General features: G+C 43.5%; 2 protein-coding genes across 2 annotated transcripts; both read right to left on the bottom strand.

Annotated features, from left to right (window-relative positions):
* Positions 1-9: 9 nt before the first annotated feature.
* Positions 10-22,649, bottom strand: LOC121600390 (transmembrane protease serine 9-like). The gene is made up of 18 exons (XM_041928937.1): positions 22,437-22,649; positions 22,147-22,354; positions 21,521-22,077; positions 21,272-21,453; positions 19,811-19,953; positions 19,322-19,716; positions 18,897-19,242; positions 13,826-14,010; positions 13,572-13,749; positions 13,190-13,498; positions 8,807-9,079; positions 7,955-8,117; positions 7,512-7,881; positions 7,218-7,426; positions 3,843-4,285; positions 1,643-1,805; positions 1,334-1,539; positions 10-1,052 (listed from the first exon to the last, which is right to left on the bottom strand). Exons 1-18 carry the CDS (start codon positions 22,494-22,496, stop codon positions 664-666), a joined length of 4,779 nt encoding a protein of 1,592 aa, XP_041784871.1. The 5' UTR covers positions 22,497-22,649; the 3' UTR covers positions 10-663.
* Positions 12,904-15,552, bottom strand: LOC121603431 (trypsin 3A1-like). Its single transcript, XM_041932107.1, has 4 exons — positions 14,944-15,552; positions 13,826-14,010; positions 13,572-13,749; positions 12,904-13,498 (listed from the first exon to the last, which is right to left on the bottom strand). The coding sequence occupies exons 1-4, from the start codon at positions 15,062-15,064 to the stop codon at positions 13,092-13,094; spliced, it is 891 nt and encodes a 296-aa protein (XP_041788041.1). The 5' UTR covers positions 15,065-15,552; the 3' UTR covers positions 12,904-13,091.
* Positions 22,650-23,495: the final 846 nt, after the last annotated feature.

The following is a 23,495-nucleotide window of genomic DNA, read 5'->3' as shown; positions in this document are numbered from 1 at the left end:
CAATCATCGCTCAGCTAGCGCCGGTACTATTCATAAAATAAGTTTGTCCTCCACTTTCGAATGGCCAGCGGTGGGAAAATGAGCGCTTAGGTGCGAACTCTTGCACTAGAATGCACAAAAAAGCTGTGATGGCTTCTTGTACGCGCCAAAGCTTCGACATCAACGAAAGCGGAATATGGTGAACGTACATCGCGCCGTCGCGGATGAGGCTTTTTGTAACGTTTTCCAGGCATCTTTTTTTTCGCCGCTTATCTTCACATTGTTTATTAATGTCTACCGTTTTAAAATTCCGGCCACGGCCAGTTTAACGGTATCTTCAGTGACGCAGTGGAGAAACTAAATCGGCCAACGAGGAAACCATGGCAGTGCGGGTTACGTTACGGTTTCTCTAGGGCGCTCCGCCGGCCTCCGTGTGTAGGTGACTTTGCTGTAGGGCAGAAGGGAAAGAAACGGCGACCGGTCGACTGCAGTATGCATTGTTCAGCACCGTTCGCCGTGGTTCGGACTGTCCTACATGCTAGATAGATTAATTATCGCGTTATACTTCCTAGAGCTTGATCTTATTTTCTACCACTTTTCGCCAACCGGCTCGATTCCATCACATCACCCGGAACGACACACCGTTACGACCGACTTTGCATCCCTGGTGCAGGCAGGTTTGGCTCACTCGCTGCAGAAACATCCGTCCTTGGAGTTCTCGCGTATCCAGTCGAGGTAGCGTGTCACCCGCGTGTATACGCCAGGATAGTAGGGCCGGGCGCAACCATTGCCCCACGACACCACCCCGATCAGTTCGTAGCGTTTGTCCTCTCGTTCCGCGATCAGCGGACCACCGGAATCTCCTTGGCACGAGTCTTTCTCGCCCACACCCAGATAACCGGCGCACAGCATGTTGTCCGTGATCATGGATGCCGTGTAGTTGGTTTGTGTACTGCACACCTCGTTCGAGAGGACGGGCACTTCCACCTCCTGCAGGATGCAGGACGGTTTGCCGTCCTCCTTCAGCGTGCCCCAGCCGGTGGCCGTTCCATTTGTGCCGACGTACGCGTTACCTGCCCGATCAGATCGCAAACAGAGAAAAACAAAAAAAAACATAAAAGTGAACGAAAGCACGACGAGAAGAAAGCCTCTGGGCAAGGCAAGGAAGGCCCGCCCAAAAGGAGGTCACATTTGGGGAGCAACGTATTTGCGCTTCCCATTAGCCAGTTTGGTTCGCCAATGTTTCAAGATCAGCGTACTTTGCGTGTATCTTCATGGCACAACGACGGTATGTGTGTGTGTGTGTGTGTGTGTGTGTGTGTGTGTGTGTGTGCCACATTCAATTCAAGCTTACTTGGATCGGATGGCAGGCAGATCGGGCGAATGAAGTCCGTTATGGGCACGCGGTCGTTCAGCCGTAACAGTGCGATGTCGTTGTCGAAGTTTAAGAAGCTGAACTTCTGCGCGATCGCTCTCAGCACGAAGCGTGTTTCCGGGCGCACAGAGTCGTCGCACCGGTTATGCTCACCGAACGTTACCTTGATCATGAACCACATGAAGCTGCAACGAGGAAAGGCAACACGATCACGCATCAATCAATTGCAGCAAGCACAGGCGGCCATGGCGATGTGACCAGCCAGCGTGGAGACACCTTCTCGCTTACCCTTTAACGCAGTGCGCCGCCGTAAGAACGTATCGGTCGTTGATGAGCATGCCGCCACAGTAGAACCGATTGAAGTAACTTAATCGCGCCATCCAGGGAAACTCGTTCACGCCGGTCGCCTGGCCGCCAACGATCCTCGAGGCATCATTCCGCTCGCCACATCCTGTACAGCGCAAAGGAAAGGGGAAAATGGGAAAAGCGTTAGTGTGCATCAAACACTTGCAAGCACGTCTGTTTGCTATAATTGCATTCACTGGCGGGCGTGCGTGTCACACAATCATTCACTATCGGCACGCCACCGTCAGTAAAAAAGAACGCTCCAGCTCGCTGATTTGAACCGTTGGACCAGGAATTACCGTAACCGTTACCGTAAATGCAGGGAAACGCGATTTAATCGACTAGCCCCGCAACAGTTGTCGATCGAGGCCGCGATATGTGGCGGCATAGCCGGTTTGATGGTTGTCAGCGGATGGCTCACTTGAGCATTCCAACACTTGCTTCGTTCCCGCTTGGCTCGTTACATTTTCTTACAAGATCGTATCAAACCTTCGACCGCGTACCGCGGCTGTGCAGTCGACGGAGGGTAAACTCTTCATCAAAACAAAATACACGCAACCTTCAATCCAGCCACTCCACCTAACTGTGGTCCACCATCAACACTTCAGACCACCGTAGGGTATGTTGGTAGGTCATGTGTTGAGTCGTTTCCTTTTTTTGTATTTCGAACCTTTTCTTTCCGTTACACTTACACACTAGGAGGATGCTGCTGAATGGGCTGCAACCAATCGATTCGATCATCGATCAGCTTTCTATCAATATTTCGAAACGCGAGTGCAATGCTGCGTTGTCGTTCCATGGGTGGCCCAGGAAACCCTCGAATTGGGAACACGTGAGCATGAGGACACGGTAATTTTTACCCTCATTCGTGACCACTTCCCGTCCATGGTTAAGCCGGCTCGAATTAACCTTTCTAGCTGGGGGTGCGGCAGCAGCGCCAGATGGCGAGTGAAATGATTTCCTACCATGAATCAATCAAAATTTTAATTTCATCAGTTTGAGGCTGTGGACAGATTACAGATTTCCTCCAGTAATAATAACTCTACTCAACATCAGCGGTTCAACTGCGATTTTCGTTCATCGTTCTGCCGTGAGCTAATAAAACGGTCATCCACTTTAAACGAGATCCAAAATCTTATTTCACCTCCCACACCGGTCAAGCACGCCCAATCACCAAAGACTTCCATTTTTGAGTGGCACTGTATCGTACACATTCCAAACGTTCATCGAACTCAAAAAAATCCCCCTGCGATCCAGTCGTAAAGTTAATCTTCATCGCATTGGCAGGATGTTCCATGCAAAGGCAGGCGCCAAGTCGGGGCCAAGGAAACACTTTCACCCTCACACCTTCTATTTCCTTTTCGCTGTGCCGGAAATTTGAATCTGTCCATAGGATTAAAGTTTCTGTTTTCGGATAAGCGCCGTAAGCCTTTCATCGGAAACACACGGAATATTTTGCAACAACAACAAAACAGCCGAAACCACACAAAATGCAAATATCAATGGTCACATTTACTGCCACCACACACTGCTTTGTTTTCGGTTGCTAATGGGTGCATACGTGAATGAGTCGTTTCTGCTTCGACCCTGTTTCTTGTGGTGGTGGACCTGCAGTGGATTCGCAATATTGAGATCATCGGAAGGAAGTGGATACTTCATCATTGTATAAATGTGAGCAGTCTTGTGCTGGTCCAGACGTTGTATGCACATTTCATTAGCGCTTCCAAAATGCAAAGCTGCATTTTACTGAGAGCTGAGATAATGTCAAAGCTATCACCGTGTACCCTTTGATGTTAAACAACATTTTTATTTCCAGTGTATTTCTTACATATTTGAAAGATGATTAAATGATTGTCGTCGATTTGAAACATAAAATCAAAACTTATGCTTAACATAAAATGAATTGAATTCATATCTGTAGCCATTCAACTAATAAATAGTATCGAGGTTTTTAACTGTCTTTGAGTGATAATATTCCGGTAATTTATGAAAAGAATTTCGTTTTTTATGATGAACAGTGTCTGATATAAAATAATTCCTTCAAAACGTTATAATGAAGGACAAATGTAACTCGAGTATATAGTTCCCACGAAGAATAAAAATTGTATTTTCACGTGTTATTCCTACAAATTGCATTACTTACGGCAGCTACAGGCACTGGAGGGTGTATCATGGATTGGGGCACGGTTACTGCCACCACCAAATATCATCTTCATATTGTCGACAATGCTCCGCTCGTCCGTATTCTTGTTCGGCGTCGCTAGCATCTCATATTTGCCCTGAGCTTGCAGCTTCCCGGACGCATCACCTGTCAAGAGCCCCACCATTAGCAGCATCAACAGCGGAACCTCCAGCATCATGTTAATGCGCAAATTGATTATGCTCCGTGCTAAATTGCTCACTTCCATTCTCTTCGTATTCAGCGTTATCCGCAACTCACAGCTCGCTATTCGTTCTAATTTTAACAATTTTCTTCGCACGCTTGTTCTCACGTCAATTCTTTCCACTGCCGGCAGAAGTTCACTTAAACTTTTGTTGGGTTTCTTTTGTTCCGGCTTCCACAAAGCTTCGCCAACACTACAGCATTAGCGCGCAGATTAGCTCTGCAGACGAACCGAATTTACCACCGATACGCTAAAGTTGCACATTTTCACCCGCACTAATGCATTCCCCACTTGTTGGCTAATTGTTTTGCGTTGGATATTTTTACATCGACTCACACACAAAAGCGAGATCTTAGATCACCTGCACTGAAGTTCACTAATGTATGACTTCTGTTGTAATTATTCAAACAGCAACTCCGTTGCGTTTACTCTCCCGAGCACTCACGGGTGACGATCGTTTATGAAAACGGTGCTGGTAAGTCGCTGCTGAGGAAGCGAACATAACCGGGAAACGCCAAACTCTCTGCAAGCAACGTCTGCTTTGCCCGCGGTCACTGACTGAAATGATCAGCGTTCGGGTTGTGCTTTTGGGATATGCTTCCACGACGCATCGGGTCGGCTTTCTCCGACACTTGTTCGCTTCTTTTTGAGCTTCTTCGCGGTCCCTCCAAGGTGGGCGGAAATCGCGAGCGGACGGGGCAGTAATAGCGGGGGCTTTGGATGATCCTACAACACATTCAGCATCTCGTTCGTCTTTACAACCTTTGGGAGAACGAAGCAAGGAGCGAACACATCTACAGAAGAGTAGAAAGACACAAGTAACCTGATCTTGCCATACTTACTCACCAGACAACGCACAGGCAAAGGTAAACAAATGCACAACGCGTCTCTTCTTCTCCTCTCTCTCTCTCTCTCTCTCTCTCTCTCTCTCTCTCTCTTTCTCTCTCGCTCTCTCTTTCTTTCTCTCCTTCTCGGGACTGACGTTCTATCTTGAGAACGATATCTCAAGACCTTATAAGACAATTTGATCTTTGACCAACCGTTGGAGTGTCGAGTGAAAGCTCATCCCCTCATGGCATAGAAGGGAGGACATGCAATAAAATATATGAAAAATATACAAATTTTACTCATTTAACTTAGACAGTTATTATGTAAACAAATTATAAAAATTAAAGCAATAATATTTAATATAATAACAATAAAATACAATTTAATAAAGTAACAACAATCACATACAAATGATGAAATTGTCATATAAGTGCAGAGGAAGTAGTTTAAAGCATAAAGTAAAAGATAATTTGTGATCTGTCAGTAAATGCAACATTAAGTTCCCATCTGGTTCGTCATGATGCAGCAAGAACTAAATATATATATATATATATATATATATATATATATATATATATATATATATATATATATATATATATATATATATATATATATATATATATATATATATATATATATATATATATATATATATATATATATATATATATTTTATGTTCTAGTTTTAACTTCTTCTTCTTCATTGGCACAACAACCGTTGTCGTTCAAGGTCTGCCTTGTACCCACTAGTGAAGTGAGCTTGGCTTTCAGTAACTTATTGTTACCATAGCAGGATAGTCAATCCTACGTATGAGGGCACGGTCTATTCAGGGCTTGAAACCCATGACGGGCATGTTGTTAAGTCGTACGAGTTGACGACTGTACCACCAGATCGGCCCTCTAGTTTTAACAAAAATACTCTAATAATGATACGATACTATTGCTGCTTTGGTACTATAGTAGAGCGCCGATTATCCGAGTTCTTCGGGACTCGACCTCGCACGGATAGTCGAATAATACGAATAATGAGTCAAAGTATTTTATCACAAAATCCTGGTTTGTTTTTGAAATTAATATTATATTTTGGTAAAACCTAGCAATAAACTTCATGTTTTCCGATGAGAATATTTGAAATGTGCCATGAATTATAGCGTATTTTGTTATGACAAAATGTTTTGGTAACCGTTTTTTCAAATATCCTCCCAGCACGCAATTTCATCAATGTATTGAAGTGCCATTTTTTAACAGCACGGATAAACGGACAACCGGATAAAAGGTACCCGCATAAACGGCGCTCCTCTGTATATGTATAGAGAAGACCAAATAGACTGATACTATGGTACAGTTATCGTGATGATAGCTTTTAACATTTAATTTATTACTCCGCGTTTTTGTGGTCAATTCAGATCAATCAAGTTACATGCGCACTTTATTAAGATTCAAATAACCAAACGTTTACAATGGTCCCATGTTGTATCCGGGAACGCATATCTCTGTACGTGCTTTCATGGCCTTTGTTGAGTGCTTTTTTTAAAGATTGAAAATTATATCATAAACCAATTTAACCAATATCACCGGTACAAGCAGCTCTGCATATGCTACTGGATACAGTTTCATCTTCTGTGATAAATACCAGTAACTGTTCTAATATCTATAAATCTTAAAGAAAGTTTTCAGGCAAAATACACTCTAGTTGATTCTCTCCAATCCATTCTCAGCAACAATGATTCAATTACGATGGTTTATGTGCGATAATTAGCCTGATGCGATCGTTTCGGATCCTCCTCCATGTTTCACTGCGCTGTACGTGTAAAACATTCCTCGCAAGTTTCTGCATGCGATTCGTGAGAAAATTTCTTTCATACCTTTCATACCGACCCAGTGGATCTCTCTCAGTGCCACACAGTTTATGCTCTCATTTCATTTAATCGTTGCTTTGTTTTTCCGTCACTCAGTATGCCGACATCAGTGTCAGGTGCCTTTTTGCTATGTTTACGTTGCTTTGTTTCGCACGAACATAAAACAGTTCACGCAGGAAAATTGTTGGAACCACGCACTTGTCCCAATTTGTGCTAACATTCTGTGTCGCTTGGTAAATCGATCAAATTATCACCCTCTGCATGCAATGCGGAGAAGAAAATGGGACAATCTTTCTTCTCATTTGTTTACATCTGTTCCAACGCTGGGAAGTAATAGCCCCATTCGGTACACTTGATTTCAACGTCTGTTGTCGGTGGCATTGTCAGTTGAATAGTAGTATTCGCGCTTTATTTACATTGTTTATCTTTCTCTTCTAATATCACTTCGAGCAGAGACAAGTATCGTCCAGATTTGCACGCAGCCAGGGCAAGTAACGCGCCACACGGGTGTACACTCCAGGGTAGCCGGCTCGGCCGCATCCAACGCCCCATGACACAATCCCAACAATTTCGTGCTTATCACCATTTCGTACTAGCAGTGGCCCACCGGAGTCACCTTGGCATGAGTCCTGTTTGCCTTTACCGGCGCATAACTGTAACCAGAACCATACGAAAAGATATTAACAAATTTTGCATTACTCTTATTTTGCGGATTGGCAAACCTTCGTTCATACTAACCATATTCGACGTTATACGAGATGCACGATATTTCATGCTTCGACACTGGTCGAGTGTCAAGATCGGTACATCCACGTGTTGGACCAACGCTGGAAGTGTGCCACCTTCCGAAGTCCGTCCCCAGCCCACAACCGTGCCCAACTGACCAGCCGGCTCACTGCGTTCCTTGGGTAAACAAACCGGACGTATGGTTTTGGTGAACTCCACAGGCTTGCGCAGCTTCAGTAGCGCAATATCGTGATTGTAGGAGTTTTGATCGAAGCTTCGGTGCCTGATGATGGCGGTGACAGCCCGCATTATTGCAGGAGTCTCAGAAGCTACGAATTGATCGTAATCACCCAGAATTACACGGATCTTGTTGCGCTTGAGTCTGGAACGAAAATCCGAATATCAAAGTTGTCTAACAGTCACATACAAGCAGCACCATGAACAGATATACCCACCTTCGAACACAATGTGCCGCAGTTAAAACGTAATCTTTTGTGAGAAGTGATGCTCCACAATGAAACTGACCGTCGTAAACTAGGCGTGCCAGCCAAGGATATTGATTCACTCCAGTGGGCCGACCTCCTACAATTCGAATTTCTTGATTAGCTGCTCCACATTCTGAAAAAAGAGAAGTTTAGCATGTCAGTTGCTTTGAAATTTAGTACATGCTGTCAATTGTATCAGCCTGACAGATATGCAATCCGCAAAGCACGAGAAAGAAACGAATTTAAACCGAACATATTTGATATTTAAATTAAGGTTCACTCAAATCAGGTGTGCGTGTTTATGATAAATATCCAAAAATATTATATAAATGAAATAAAATACAAAAACTAGACGTTCATAAACATTTCAGCAAATTAATTTAACCAAGCTTTTATTCCGTTGTTCAAAATGTACAAGTAACGCCTGTACCTGTCCGGTCAATATCGATCAAGTATGTACCTGTCCGGTCAAGTTCTAACTAACTCTTCAGTTAGTAACGCCGAATCATCAAAGTACGCATTAAAAAAAACATATTTACTATAAAACCTAATTGAACAATAACAACAACAGCTTTACATTAAGCTTTGATATAACCCTAATTATTCATTACTTTTTGGCTGAACGATTAACGAAACGATAAAGAGTATTCCAAAAGGTCAGCTTTGATAAATGTTGGATTGGATGTATTAGGTAATTAGAATATAAATTTTGTGTTAATATTGTCGAAGTAATTATAATATAAATGATGTTGATATTGTCGAGATTTCACAAAAGATTGTCTTTTTATAGACCTGATTGGAAACAGTTTCGACGACACTTACCACAATCACAGCTCTTCACCTGATTGTTGGTCAGGTCGTCATCATCGTCAAGTGAAAAAGCAGCCGTATTTAGTCCAAACAATGTATCAAACAGAAACCTTCCTTGCCGGCTAATAATTTCCGTATCATTCCAGTGTGTGCTTCCCTTTGCTTCGGCTACATATCCAACAAGAACTAATGCAGTTACTATAGATCCAACGAGGAATCTGCTTCTCACAGGAGCAATCATTTTGGTGTACATTGTTGAGAGAATAAAATCACGTTCCACTTCAGTTCACACGCTGTTTACTCCTCTTTAATGTTTTCTCGGAGCACCGTTCGTCTAAAACATGCGTGTATTTTTATTCAACAACACCTGCGAACAGTTCACCAGCAGTAGTAATCTGCGCCTTTGCAAACTGAATGAGTGTGTTTTTTTTACTTCTTTATCTTTCACTCAACGTTTCACTTGCGCGTTATTGCCCTGGTCCATGTTTACACGATTCATAATCTCATTTCACTTTCTTCTGCTCTCGGCAAGGCACGACGTTAGCTCGGGGAACATTATTTAACATCAGTTTGGTCCGCATCCGCCTTCACCACACTGCAACACGACGGATGAACCGCACACGGTCCGGCTCAGCGACACCAGCCACCTAAGCTCCTAGCATTTGCTGCATATGATGGACGGATAAACGTTTGGTTTCTTCTTTTTCACTTTCATCCAACCGTTCACTGTTTTGCTCGATCGTCTTCGCTATCTTCACATTCGCACTACACCGGTGCTTGCCGCAATGTTTTCTCCCTAAGATACACGAATCAGTGTACAGTAGCAGCTTACAACTAACTTTTTGTAGAAAAACGAGAGTGAAAAAAACAACAGTTTACCAGGAATAGCACATCAGGGGCCTATAGACAAGCTTCACTCCCTTTAACAGCCGCTTATGATATAACGAAAGGAACACCAAAGAGTGATATCTCTAATTGGGGACCCTTTGCGTCTTGCTAACGTGTGAATAGGAGGACTCGAGTGACAGGCCGGATCTAACGCTCCTAGCCATGCTGGATAGCACATATTTTAGGGCCACGATTTCTTCGCTGGCACTTTGCTTTGCCTACTTCGTGACTCTGTTTTTGATAAGCTTCATTAGATAAGTGGAGCCGATCGGAGCGCTTTCCAGCTGCATTATTCAAATCCAACCTGTTGGGAATAGCGGTACCCACTAGCAGTGCCACAGGATGTACTGTTCGAATCGGCCAGTATATCCCACCGGCGGCAACGGAAAAGAGCAATGATACGAACTTGTATTTAACCCTGACAGTGGCGCATACAGTGCCCTAGGCAGCCTGTTTATATTAACGCCAGACGTTTCTTATGCTAAATGGGCATATCCGCTTGAAAAGTGCATTGCAGTGAAAGGCTTTCTCGCTTATCTGGTGTCAGCAGTGATTGCGTGGACATGTGTGAACGTAGAAAGCTTCGGCGGTCTAATTAAAAACGCATAACAGGTTATTAAAACAATCTCACACGGTTCCGACCATTAATTTCTAAACAAAACAGTAAATCAAATTCAATGTAAAATATTTTAAATATTTTCTACACTTTACAAAAGGAAGTAAAGCTCCAAATAAACTACCTCCACACGTCAACAAATCAATTGAGCAATATTGCGTTAATGGTAGAGGTATAATCGGTTCATGTTTCTTTATGTTTTTCTTATAGTCTTGGAGCTTTTCACATTTTTATATGAAAAGTAATCATTAATTCACTCAAATTATTATATCCACCATCATGAATACACACATGTTCAAACGATTCGCAAATTGAAATGATCTTGTTGTCGTGACACACTTTTCCACTCACATATGTTTCGAGTTTGGTCAAACCACAGCAAAAACCTACATCCACAGCGCCTCCTTTCCATGGCCTCAAATCTCACTCCAACACAGTATCGGTCAATGTTTATGAAAATTATAAAGAAAGTTTATGTGACCGCTTTCTGTTCGAGGCACACTGACGCGATCGAACCAGTTCAAACCAAACTTATAGTATTCGCGAGATTTCGTGCTCACTGATAAGTACACTCACATTACAAATGCACTAATGTAAGGCAATAGTTAAGCTTGTTTTAAGAGTTTTTTGAGAGACCATATATCTAAAGTCACCTTGTTTAAATACTCAGTCAACACTTTTTTCCGAATCGATCTGGTGCTCTAAAAACACCGTAAATTAGTATCACAAACTATCGCTTTTGGTGTAAATGCGCACAATCAGGCGAGTGGTTGAAAGAGAAATGAATCGAACCCGGACACACACGACCCGAACACTCACGTTACCTTCAAACTGCCTCCCTCGAAACAGTCGAATCAGCTTGTATCAATCAAATTCACGAGGAAATTGCTGCACTTGCAGAACTGAAGATCGATTATTTCCAACCCTACTCAATATCTCCAATGTTTGGAAAGACAGTTACGGATTAGTGATCAATGAAATTACAATTTCACAACCGGTTGTACAAGCACTGCTAGTGTTGCTTGCGGTACGCAAAAAAGCGCTTCATGGAACTAGCGAGGAAATTCGTCACCTACCACCGATCGCCCAAAAAGGTTATGTAAATGTCTGCGCACTGCAAGCTGATTGGTTACGCTTATATTGTCCACAATTCAACACATTCACCCCACCGAAGTTTCACGGAACGTGACGAATGTTTAACTAAATTGCACATAATCCGATCGAAAGACAGGGCTCGGTTTGATTTTCACTTAAGCAATGCTATGCAACTGCAACTGACTCATTCAATCCGATCGATTGGCTAGCCCATCCTAACTGATCAATTTTCTAACATTATTCAACTACCATGCATATTTCAGTTGCCAACATTCGTCGCACTCACTTCTATGCACTGAACTACATTGAAACTAAATCGAATATAAAATATAACCATCAAGATCTCGTGCGATGTGCAGCAGCAGTAGTGTGGCCTTGACTGTATGACTTCCTTCGCTACAATGGCGAAGGATCACAGACGAAAGAAACTACTTTCATTTTTCACCATCATCATATGGACATCGCGAGAGGGCACCCTGCTCGAAAGCATTGCGCGAGAGTAGAAAAGCATCTTGCAGGGCTACTGAACCGGCACGATCGTTCAAATAAATGTGTGTTAGGTACATAAAAGTGCTGTTACATAAAGAGAGTGATAATATATGTTCCCCTTATTATCCTTCTTCTTCTTCTCCTTCTTCTTCTTCCTCTCCAAAGCAGCTTAATTTTTTTTTCTTTTTAATCGGAATAACCATATTCGATCAAAACAAGGTTTGCCTTGTTGAACTGAACCTCTAATGAGCTTGGCTGTCTGAGTCTGATTGGAGAAGTCAACAATCGACAAAGTACGGCCCGCGAAACGCAGAACTTTCAAACATACATAACTCTACGAACACTTTTGTAGAATTTGGCTCTATTGGTTGCAAATTTTGCCGAACCCATAGGTTGACTGATAGCAGAATAATGAATCCTACGAATGGGGTGAAGGATTATCGAACCGACAACGAGAAATGATTGTTGAAATATAATATGTTGTCTTTAAAAGTAATATCTAAAAAAAATTTGTAAAATGTTTGTAACTAAACATTACAGCATTTAAAATCATAATATAATTATTAAAAAGAAGAGCAGCATCAAGACACCCATTCATTAAGAAGCATGGCAAACCCTGTAAACTACACAACATTGGAGAAGCAACTAAAGCAAGAGACGATAACCCATGTGTTCCATGCATCAGTACAAGATAGAGAGAGACAGGTAAAAGCAGAGATAGGTTCAAGAGAACTGGTCCGTCAGAAAGCTCCGAGGGAGATTCACTTTCCATTTCTCTCCTAATCAATGGAAGCTTCGTATGTTTGGAGGGAGACGTTCGATCACTTACTAGCTTTCTACCTTCAGGTCTGCATTTGGTCACCGTCGTTCGGAAATGAAATATGATCGATTGCAGCAGTCTGTGCCGTCGTATACTTACATCAGCGAACATCACATTTTCCTATTAATACCCAGCTGAAATCAAACCAGTCTACTGAACTGATGACTCATTCATGGAACATGGAAAGTCATATGTGTTTCTGGTTTTATTTATTTTCTGCCGCATGTAAAACGTTTCATAACAGTACGCGAATGTAGTCATATCTTACATGCTAATAGTTACAGCCGAATCGTCAGCCTCTACATCCTATGGTATGTTGTGACTAGAAAACGAATAAATTATCAACAGCACACTTCTGTGTCTCTAGGTCGTGTAACTTCACAGTCACATCAAATCCTTCGAGCAACATCCTTAGGCGGGCAGAGACATTCGTTGGCAAGCTTCTCGTGAATCCAAGGCAAGTAATTGACGATGCGCGTGTAGATACCTGGCAAATTTGGACGGGCGCATCCCCGACCCCACGAAACGACTCCAATCACTTCCATGCTGCCAAACAGTCCCATCTTATGCATCGGACCACCACTATCACCCTGGCAAGCATCTTTCTGTCCATCGTGGTACCCGGCGCACATCATGTTGGCAGAGATCTTCTTACTGCCATACCCAGCGTCAAGGCATTGCTCCTGTGACCAGATGGGAACTTCAACGGATCGCAGCGTCTTGGATGGAGCACGCTTCTCCTCCACCCTTCCCCATCCAGCAACCACTCCGATTGTTCCAGTAAAGTCCATTACACCTGCAAAATGCACATAACGTTATAGTTCTCGATCGAGCCACCTGGCCGAAAAGCCAAAGCAAAACTTATTTACTTCCGTCCGGAAGGCAAGCAGGCTGAATGGTGGGTCCATAGCGCAGTGGTTTATCTAGCTCCAGGAGAGCAATATCATTATTGAACGTGAAGATATCGAAATCCTCATGGTCGATGATTCGTTTCACTCTCCGAAGCTCGGTGTAATCCTTGGCAATATTATGCCCTCCGAGATAAACCTATACGAAGGGTAATGGAATTGAGTGAACAAAAAGAGTGAAATATCTTTCAGCTGTTTTTTGATTCAACACTAACCCTAATCTCACTCGCTTCGAACGAGTTTACACAGTGTGCTGCCGTGACCAGAAAATTGCGCGAAACGACCGATGCTCCGCAGTATAGTTTGCCCTGGCGGAAAAGGCCAGCCAACCAGGGGAATTGGTGTGCAGCGGTTTCTGAGCCTCCGACAATGCGATTGGTGCGTCCTCCAACTCCACAAACTGGAAAATAAACACATTCAAATTTTAACACCTTACACCAAACTGGAGTGTTTAGTATTTCTTCAAATCATTTTTTACACTCCCCCTAAACGTAGCTTAATTGTAATTTAGATTTAACAAGACCACCGCAACATTTTGTTGTGTTGTGTGTTGTCCTGACCGATAAAGCATTTGTCTATAATTTTCACATATTGCACTATGCAGTCCTGCAGGCGCTCTACAGGATCCTTGTTACAGGTCGAAGCTTTACTTTAATGACACCCCTTGGACACATTTTGAGTTGAATTATTTTCTTGATGATTAAGGTTACGCGATGTCTATAGCTGGCACTAAAATTCAACCTAACAATTGAAACACAAATGCAACCGTCCTGATGCCACTGCATTCGTTATGTATAGCCGGTATCATTGATGTTCCGTTTATGCGTACGCTTAACCTAATTTGCTGCTGGCCTCATTCGCTCGTCTCTCGGGGTTTCACAGTTACACAGTCGAAACACGCCCATCGTGCCTGGAAAAAGCCACCCATTCACACACCAGATTTTTCACACCACACTTCTGCACATAGCGTCGTGTACGAACAGTATCAATTCAATGGAACTTCTCCATATTATTCACCAACGAAAGTGAAATCTGTGTACGCGGCGTAGTTTGAGATGTCGCTTGGCTACGGACCATGTCCATACGTACAGTCACATGCACTTTTTATTTGCAAAATCACGCTCCACTGGAATGATTTGTTATGCAACGCGTCTCCGATGCATGAATGATCAGGGAAACGATGCACTTCTGCGTTTCAGTGTCCTGCATCTCGCCTGAATGCACATTTCTACCCTAGCAGATGCGCAAGGTGTTTCCAAATTTCGACTTAACCTTTCACTTTCATTCACACGCGATTATGCACCGCCTATCCCACCACACGACTGCAACTCACCACAATCACAGGATTCGCTGGAGTTGTAAACGGGAGCTGCTAGCAATGGGACAGCTAGGGTTGTCAGCATCAGAACCCAGATTGCCATCAAGTGAACGGATGAGGAACGATTCATTATCATGGTTAGGTTAGAAATGGCCACGACACTGCACCGAAAAACACACACTTCAGGAAAGACTTGTACGGCCGATCAGACGCTGAACGGATCTATAGAATGGAGCGGCGAATCCGTACCGGAACTTACAGTGTGTTCTGCTTTTATGGTTTACAACTATGATGGAGCCTTTTGCGCTGTGAAGCTTCTTGTGCCCCTTTACGCAATGTTCTGTGACTGACAGTGGTAGTCGGCGTAGCTTTTATATACACACTTTTCGAATCGGATTCAGAAGGCTCAACAGACAATGACGACGCGCGCGGGACGTTGTCGACTACCTTGGCGCGCTTCGACTCGAGTGATCGAACCCGTGTCAATGTGTGGTGTGCGCCCTCTTTGTTTTGCGACGGGTGCGTTCCTGCAGTTGTTCCCTTCCGTGCGGCTTCTCTGATCTCGTGCTCGCGTTGCCGTCTTCTTCTGTAACAAGAGTAGTAGAGGCCGCATGCGATAAGGGTGCGGATGCGCTTGTACTGCGTCTGCGGGTATGCGAACTATGCAGTGCCGTCTGCTTACACACACATCCAAAGCGCCCATTTTTGCCAGTACACCTGTCTCTGTGTCAGCGTGTCGTGATGCTCGCGACATAACCACCACATCTCTCCGAGACCGCCCCGGGATGATTACGGTGGACAATTACCTCATAGTGCGAGCGGAAAGTGAGAGTGCGTGCCCTTGGTTCTACTAACACACATCGGACCGATGGCTTCCTTACTCGTGGTAGTTCGTGCTTGCGTCGCTTACATCGTCGATAAGACCGCATCATGTGCGCGCTGGAACCCACGTGCGAGGGAGAAGGCCAGTGTCAGTGATCGATAAGGGTGGGAGTGACTCGCCAGGGAGGGAGGTGTAACAGTGAGAGCAATGTAGGTATTGGACATCTTTCTTTTCGATGTAGTAGTAACGACAATAGTTCAACAATTTGACTGTAAACCACCATAGCCCCCGCCATGCCCAGCGGTTTAGCGTTTATGGCTTCGTTTGTTTGTTTATTTTCCGTCATCTCTTCTTCGATACAAAACAACTTTTCGTCTTTCTCTGTCTGTCTCTCTCGCTCTCTCTCTCTCTCACTCTATATCTCTCCTTCTCTCTCTTTCTCTTTCTAACTCTCTCTCTTTCTTTCATTTTCTGTCTCTGTCTACCCTTTCTTCTCTTGCTCACTTGCTCTCAAGGCAGCGCTAACTTGCATACAGATTTTTTTTCTGTTGATGTGGAGAAGCCAATAGAGGTACAGAAGCAATAACCCTTCGAGCATGCAAATCACGTTGCACTTGTGCATTGCTGCATCGTTGCTCGGTTTTGAAGGGCTGATACTTTTTGTCTTTTTTCCCCACTATTTATATATAACCTACCGTCATGATCAATTAGTTTATTTATCAGATCTGGTGATCGTTTTTCTCGAAGGGCGCATTTCAGATCCTTGAGCACACTTCAAGGAATTTAGCATTTTGAAAACCACATTTTTAAACTAATTACCTATGGACCAGCAATTGACTATAACCAAACATTTGTATTATACATAATGTACATAATGTAGAATACACTATACACAGTTATTATCATAAGAACAAATCTACATCTAGATTATCAATAAATTGCATGCCCTCCACAATAAAACATTAAAAAATACAGTTTATTCATTCATTTGCTGTAACCTTTAACTTTGTCACCTGAACTACGTTGGTTTTGTTCAATGTTTCTAAGCACCAATTTTAAAAAATTTCGTAATCGTTGTCTCGGTTGGTTTGTTACACAATGTGTTCCATAGTTTTAAAATTGGAAATTATCGACGACCATGTCAACTCGTGACCCTGACCTATCTGGAAGCCGAAAGCTTGACTTTGACCAAACTCGATCAATCGCTTTCGTTAATTTTCCAGCCTGCCCTTCATTGCCTACAGGAACAAAACTTACACAAGTGGAATGAGACAACCTGAAACGCTCATACTGTACTTCTACCTTGGAGCAAGTGCAGCTGGAAACGTAATACATTGTAGTGCTACGTAACCTTCGCTTCGGTGTCGCAACGTACAGCCACAGCCTTGAACCTATAAAATGTTAAGGAAATATTTTTTTTAATTTCAGGGTCGTATATTTCAAGCTACCACAATAATAAGCCATTTCAATTTTGCCCTCTTTTACGATCGGATCATACAGACCATGTTGGTTTGAGCTTTTTTGATTATGTGCGATAGTATTATCCGAATCAGTAAGGTATCTCAGCGCTATCATATTTTCTAAAGCAATTCCTCATCAGTCCACACTTATTTGTTGTTGCATACAATAACTTTCTTTCATTTCATCATACAACCATACACTTGCGTGATACAGGAATGTTACCCGTAAAAGGCATCATTAGCCCTCATGTTGAGCCCTCGCCGCCGATACACCCGCGTGACTACTTTTTAACCTGAACTTGAACAACGAACCCCGCTGCTCAACGAACTGCTCACCTTTCTGGTGATCACGCGCATTTCGCGCATTAGGAAATGCAGATGATGGTGACATTCAACTGGTTTAGGGGGACAAAAACCTTGAAAACGCATCCATATTGCACCCAGCCTTCTACCGCACACCTCTGTAGTGGTAGAGGACAACATTGTGGGTGCGATCGTACGCGAAGTTCAAGGCATGATAGCGTGTACATCATGATATTTGAATGTTAATGGTCGCGAGTGGGCTGATTCATTCCTTCCGACAGCGATCCCGCAACCTGAGGGTGAATGGTCCTTGACAAAGCACGGTGGTAGCGAGGACAGTGGAGCCATTGTGGAGCCAAACTTCCGAGCGCTAATGATACAGCCCACAGATTCGTGGCCAACCGTTCCTCACGCGACACACTCATTCTTTAATGGGCAGTAGGCCAATAGAACTAGATCAGTAGAGCAAGTTGAATGTAATGAGTAATTAACATAATTTGTGAAGTGTTTCATCAAATACCGTTTTAAAAGATAACTACTAGGCTCAGTAAATGATAGTGAAATTACAAACGTTTGTTAATGGGGTTTACTGTTACTTCAAATCGGTGCCTCTTACATATTTTAAAACGATTTTTAGACACAGTTATTCAACCGTTTTCTAGTTTCAATACGGTACAATACACAGTTCTCTTCAGTTTTATTTTCAATTTACTACTTACAAAGAAGTTCAAATTGTTTTGTCAAACAATCATCGATCAGCAAGTATTCAATAGCACCGGATGCAAGATAAGTGACGCAAAGGTAACTTCGCCGAACGACAAGTTCAAGATCATTTGAACGTTGAACTGCTATATCTCGACTAAAGAAAACGTAGGTAACATTACCTTCACAGAATGAGTCACTGGGCTAGAGTGTTTCTTTCTCCCAAAAATAACACAGAGATAAAATGGATGCCGCACATACGATCGTAACTCTTGCTGTTGCTGTAGAATGCGGGTGCGCTGAACTTTAACAGCTTGGCATTTTTTAACACCTTGTGCAATGTTCATTGGATTTCAACCGACAAAATTACTCACCAGAACCTCGTACGAAGGTGACAAAAAGTCCTCCATCAAGAGCTTTCACCTTTCGACCAAGATACATCATCACCGTGATCACGATCAAGTGCAAGTAAAAGCTTTATTTGAACAATCTCAAACACAAGGCATTCACCGGTCAAGTGGCACGGCTAATGGACACGTTGCTCGGCGTTACAGCAAGCCGCACTGTACTTCCACAAACCTTTTCTTTCGACCCTCTTCGAATTGCTGCTTGTTTCCATTTCAGGTACGTTGTTTAAACGGCGTGTGTCCAGAACAAAGCATCGCTTTACTTGCACGTACACGCATCTCGAGTATTGAAGTTAATCCACGAAATGAAACGGTTCACTCGGGCGTATATGCCCGGAAACCGTGGTTGGGCACATCCGAAGCCCCACGATACGACGCCCGCAATCACGAATCGATTTGCTTCGGTATCGAACACGTGCATCGGTCCTCCACTGTCACCTTGGCAGGAGTCCTTACCACCCTCGGGAATCCCAGCACACATCATACGATCGTTGATCTGGAACCGGAAGTACTGCGTCTGGTTTTGACACTGCTCGTTCGACAGTATCGGCACGTGTACTTCCTGCAGTTTCATGGGAAACGTACCGTCACCCAACTTACCCCAGCCGGTCACGATTCCCTGGGAACGAAACGAGGATACGAGAGCTAGGTTAATCGCATTGCTCAGGGCTGCTGGGAGAGAAAGTTTGCGGTCTGACCTCCTGTCCAGCGTATGTGTTGCCTTCCGGTGGTAAGCACACCGGGATAATTGTTTCGCCCAGTGGTACTGGTTCGCTCAGTTTCAAAAGAGCTACGTCGTTCGTAATGAAGACGAGCACGTTCAAGAACCAGTTCGTCATTATGTAGGACACCTTACGCTCGAATGAATCCTCCTTGGGAACTGTGCGGTCGTGCATCAAAAATTTCACGCTGAAACGCGACCGATCGCTACCAAACACACAGTGCGCTGCCGTCAGGACGTACCGATCGTTGATCAAGGATCCTCCGCAAATAAACCGGTTGTTGTAGTACAGTGCCACCATCCACGGGTAACGTCCGATCTCAGCTTCGTGACCACCGACAATTTTTGAATTATTTGCATTTGTCCCACATGCTGTGAAACATTGAGGATTATAATCAGGTTTTACAATTTCCTTGTGTAACTTTTTAACGCACATGGTTGCGAGCACCTATGTGTTACTACTCACAGCAAGGTGCACAATTACGAGGGGCTGCCCTGTACGCAAATACACTAAAGATAGGCATTCCAAACACGGTCGTGATCCATGTCCATACGCCACTGTTAAGCAACGGTGCCTTTCCTATAAAACCATTTGGATCAATCATTAAACTATCATTCCAAGCAAAGCGTCCCGGAATAGTAAGGTTCTCGCTAGTCAGGTCCCAATACTGCACTGTACTATTGCTTTCGTTGGCCATCGTGCGAAAAACTACGCCTTCCAGCACAAAACACGATAAGGCTAGACACCACACCGAACGAAACGCCATCAGCGCGACGAATTTGAACTTGAACTAAAAGTCCTCGCACATCCCAGTAGCGATCAACGTCTGCAAGTACCGTTGGTCAGGTTTCGTCTTCAGTACTTTCTCTCCCATCTTTCAGCATAATGTAGTCGCCTGCCTTGTCGCACGCTTCATAGCTTTCTTCTCACACTGTCGTGAGTTGTTTACTGTTTTTACTACAGCATGATGCATTTTTATGACTTTATTCAAACGCGAACGCTACGTGGACGACTTCGGGCGTTTGGCTTCGGAATAAAATTAGAAAAAAGGGATCATATTTCAAATTTTCTATCGTGGCGTCACAACCATGCTTGCTTCCATATATTTACACTCGAACTATCAATTAGCACATCCGCATGGAAATGGGAAAATCATTAAGCAAACGGTGATAATCGATCACATAAAGCCGTGCGATAGTTTGAAATATATGCAAAAATGATAATGTGCTGTGCTGAGAGAGAAGGTAGCGTGTACCACACGGGCTTCACTTTCTTAAGAAAACATTGAAAAAAGTAAGAACCACCTTGAGTGAAAGTTTCATTTGCTCAGATTTGACATGCTACTGAGTTGGACCGTAAAGTTGAAAAACTGTTGTTTTGCTTTTCTTACTGAATAACTGTTGTAGCTAAAAATGTTGTAATCGATATTTATAAAAAATAATAACTTGATTCGATCTCAATTTGAAATAAAGTTAATTGAAACAGTTTCTGTTTCTGTTTCTAACAATTATTACCATTATATTTTACAATAGACTGTGTACTCACATACCAATCGGCACTCAACTATAAGACAATAGTTAAATGGAAAATAGCTCCACAAAGCCTCTACACAGCGCAAATGAACGATCGTTCAAATTTAATGTTCATTTAACTGTACCTCATTTTCATGTGGCTCACATACATTGTGCAAAAGATTTCCATACCCGACGGTGCGCCGTATGATTTATGGGATTGGGTAAAAAACATGCAAATTGTCATCATCCCTGCGCTTTTCATACCATGTCGTTTGTTCAATGCCTCTTTCCTCCGAATTCCGCCGGTTTACCTAATTAGTTCAATCATGCATAGTGCACATTTACTACTTAGTTACGTTTGGTAATTTTGTTTTATTGTTATCTGCTCTCAATGACGCTCGTGTAGAATTACGCTATGGAATGCTCACAGACGCACGCATCTCTGGTGTTGGACTTAATCCAGTTCAAGTAACGTGTCACTCGTGTGTAGACTCCGGGATAGTTGGGCCGAGCGCATCCCTCTCCCCATGACACTATGCCGACAAGCTCGCGGAAATTACTATCGCCAACATTTAACGGACCTCCACTATCACCCTGAAAGGATAAAGAATCATAATATTATTACACTGTGGTGGATTACTAGTAGATTGCAACGACGTACCTGACAGGCATCTCTACCTCCTTCAGTATATCCTGCGCAGAGCATGTTGTCCGTGATGCGTGAAGCACGGTAACTTGACTTTCGACACTGCATGTTGGAAATTATTGGCACTATCGCTTTCTGCAATCCTTGCGACAAACTCCCATTCGCTAGCTTTCCCCAACCGATAACAGTTCCATTTTGACCCGCAAAGCTTCTGCCAGCAACGGGAAGACATATTGGAATAAAGCTACCGCCTGCCTCTACCGGCTGCTGCAGTTTGACCAACGCGATGTCATTGTTGAACGTATCCAGGCTAAATCGCTCGTGACCGTACAGTTTAACGATCGCACGAGTAACCATTTCCCCGTGCTCTACATCGTACAATTTCGCCAACAGCTGCTGGGGCGTGAAGCTAAGCACACAATGTGCCGCTGTCACTATGTACCGATCATTGATCAACGAACCGCCACAATAGAAAGCACCCCGATACAGCAGCATCACTATCCAAGGATATTCTTTCACATCGGCCGCGTCCCCGCCAACAATTCTTGAGCTTGTCTTGCTTCGACCACAAGCTGTAAGATAGAGAAAGTAGGTAGGAACCTTAATCACATGACCCAAGAGCATACACCTCGTATACATACAACACTGTGAGCAGTCACGTGGTGGAGGCTTCATTGTTGAACTGATCGCTGTCTCCACGCCGAAGCTCGGAGGTTTGTAGCTCAGCACAGTCGAAAGCCACGCTATAAGTGGGTTTTTTGCACGAAACCGGTTGTCAGCGATAGTGCTCACCATGATTGGCGTCACGTAGATGTCGTAATTGATCCGGTTGTGTTCCTCATCTTCTCGCTTGTTGAAGGAATCGTTCGAAAATAGATGAATTCAGAATTTGACTACCAAGCCCGGTGACCCGCTGTCCGGTGACACTTACAGCAAACACCACATACAACACGCACAGCTCCACCCATAACACTATCGTGAACAGCTTCATCTTCCTCCTTAGAATAGAGACCAAAAAAATAATCACCAAAACTGCGCTTCCCTAGCAAAGCTGGTGATCATCCAAAAATGAGCACACCAGCAGCACGATACTTCCGCATCCTCGCGCAACGCAACACTATCGCTCACTGCTTGCGTTTTTGACTGTGACCGTGCGCGTACATCGAACACTCTGTGCTGATCTCCCGTCCCGTGCCGCACGCAAACTATTCCAAGTGAGGGGGTGGGACCGACCGACCACAATCACATTGAGATTATCAAGCCGACGTGTTTGGGCAGCCGTGAACCGACAGCGGTCGAAAAAATACCCCAAAGTCCTCTGCAACTTACCTGGCCGAGCAGTCGCACGAGGTGTAAAAAGCACCAACAGCAAATAAACGGGAACGGGTGTAGCCGAACAAAAAACATATGAGCTGACAAAATTAATTAAAGAAAGCACCTCATATGGTGTCCGTGTGCCATTGGCTTGCTATGTCCAATGAACGTTCACTCACGTCCTTTTGATGACAGCTCAAACACCATTGAACCGCAGCGACGCGCCCTCGCACAAACCAGGGAACAATAGTGAACACGAGCAATAGTATATCAAGTGAAAGCGTATCAGAATGAACGACTTGCAGTAGTCGGACAGGGAGGAGACAATTTTATAAGCGGGATAACAGTAGGAATGGAAGAAACGAAGAGTAGCCGTTGTAAACCCAGCTACACTCGCTCAAGTATATGCAATTAGATGTATGTACACTTCAAAAGAATCAAGCAACGAATAAGACATATGAAATCTTACAGGCCAGCATAGGCTTATAAATACAGCCAAAGGTAAATGGTAAAATTTTACATCCAGTAAGAATGGACTCACAGGAACGAATGGTCATAAGTTTGTGCACAAAACGCATACAACACATACACAAATGGGATAAAACTCCATGTTAATACATTTTGGTATTTTTTTTTAATATTTCTCTTTAACACAGTGTACATTGATTATTGAAAA

The sequence above is a fragment of the Anopheles merus genome, chromosome 2R, assembly GCF_017562075.2.
Source record: "Anopheles merus strain MAF chromosome 2R, AmerM5.1, whole genome shotgun sequence".
NCBI classification, from domain to species: domain Eukaryota; kingdom Metazoa; phylum Arthropoda; class Insecta; order Diptera; family Culicidae; genus Anopheles; species Anopheles merus.
Note: the sequence above shows the minus strand (reverse complement) of the source record. Positions and strands in the feature narration are given on the sequence as shown.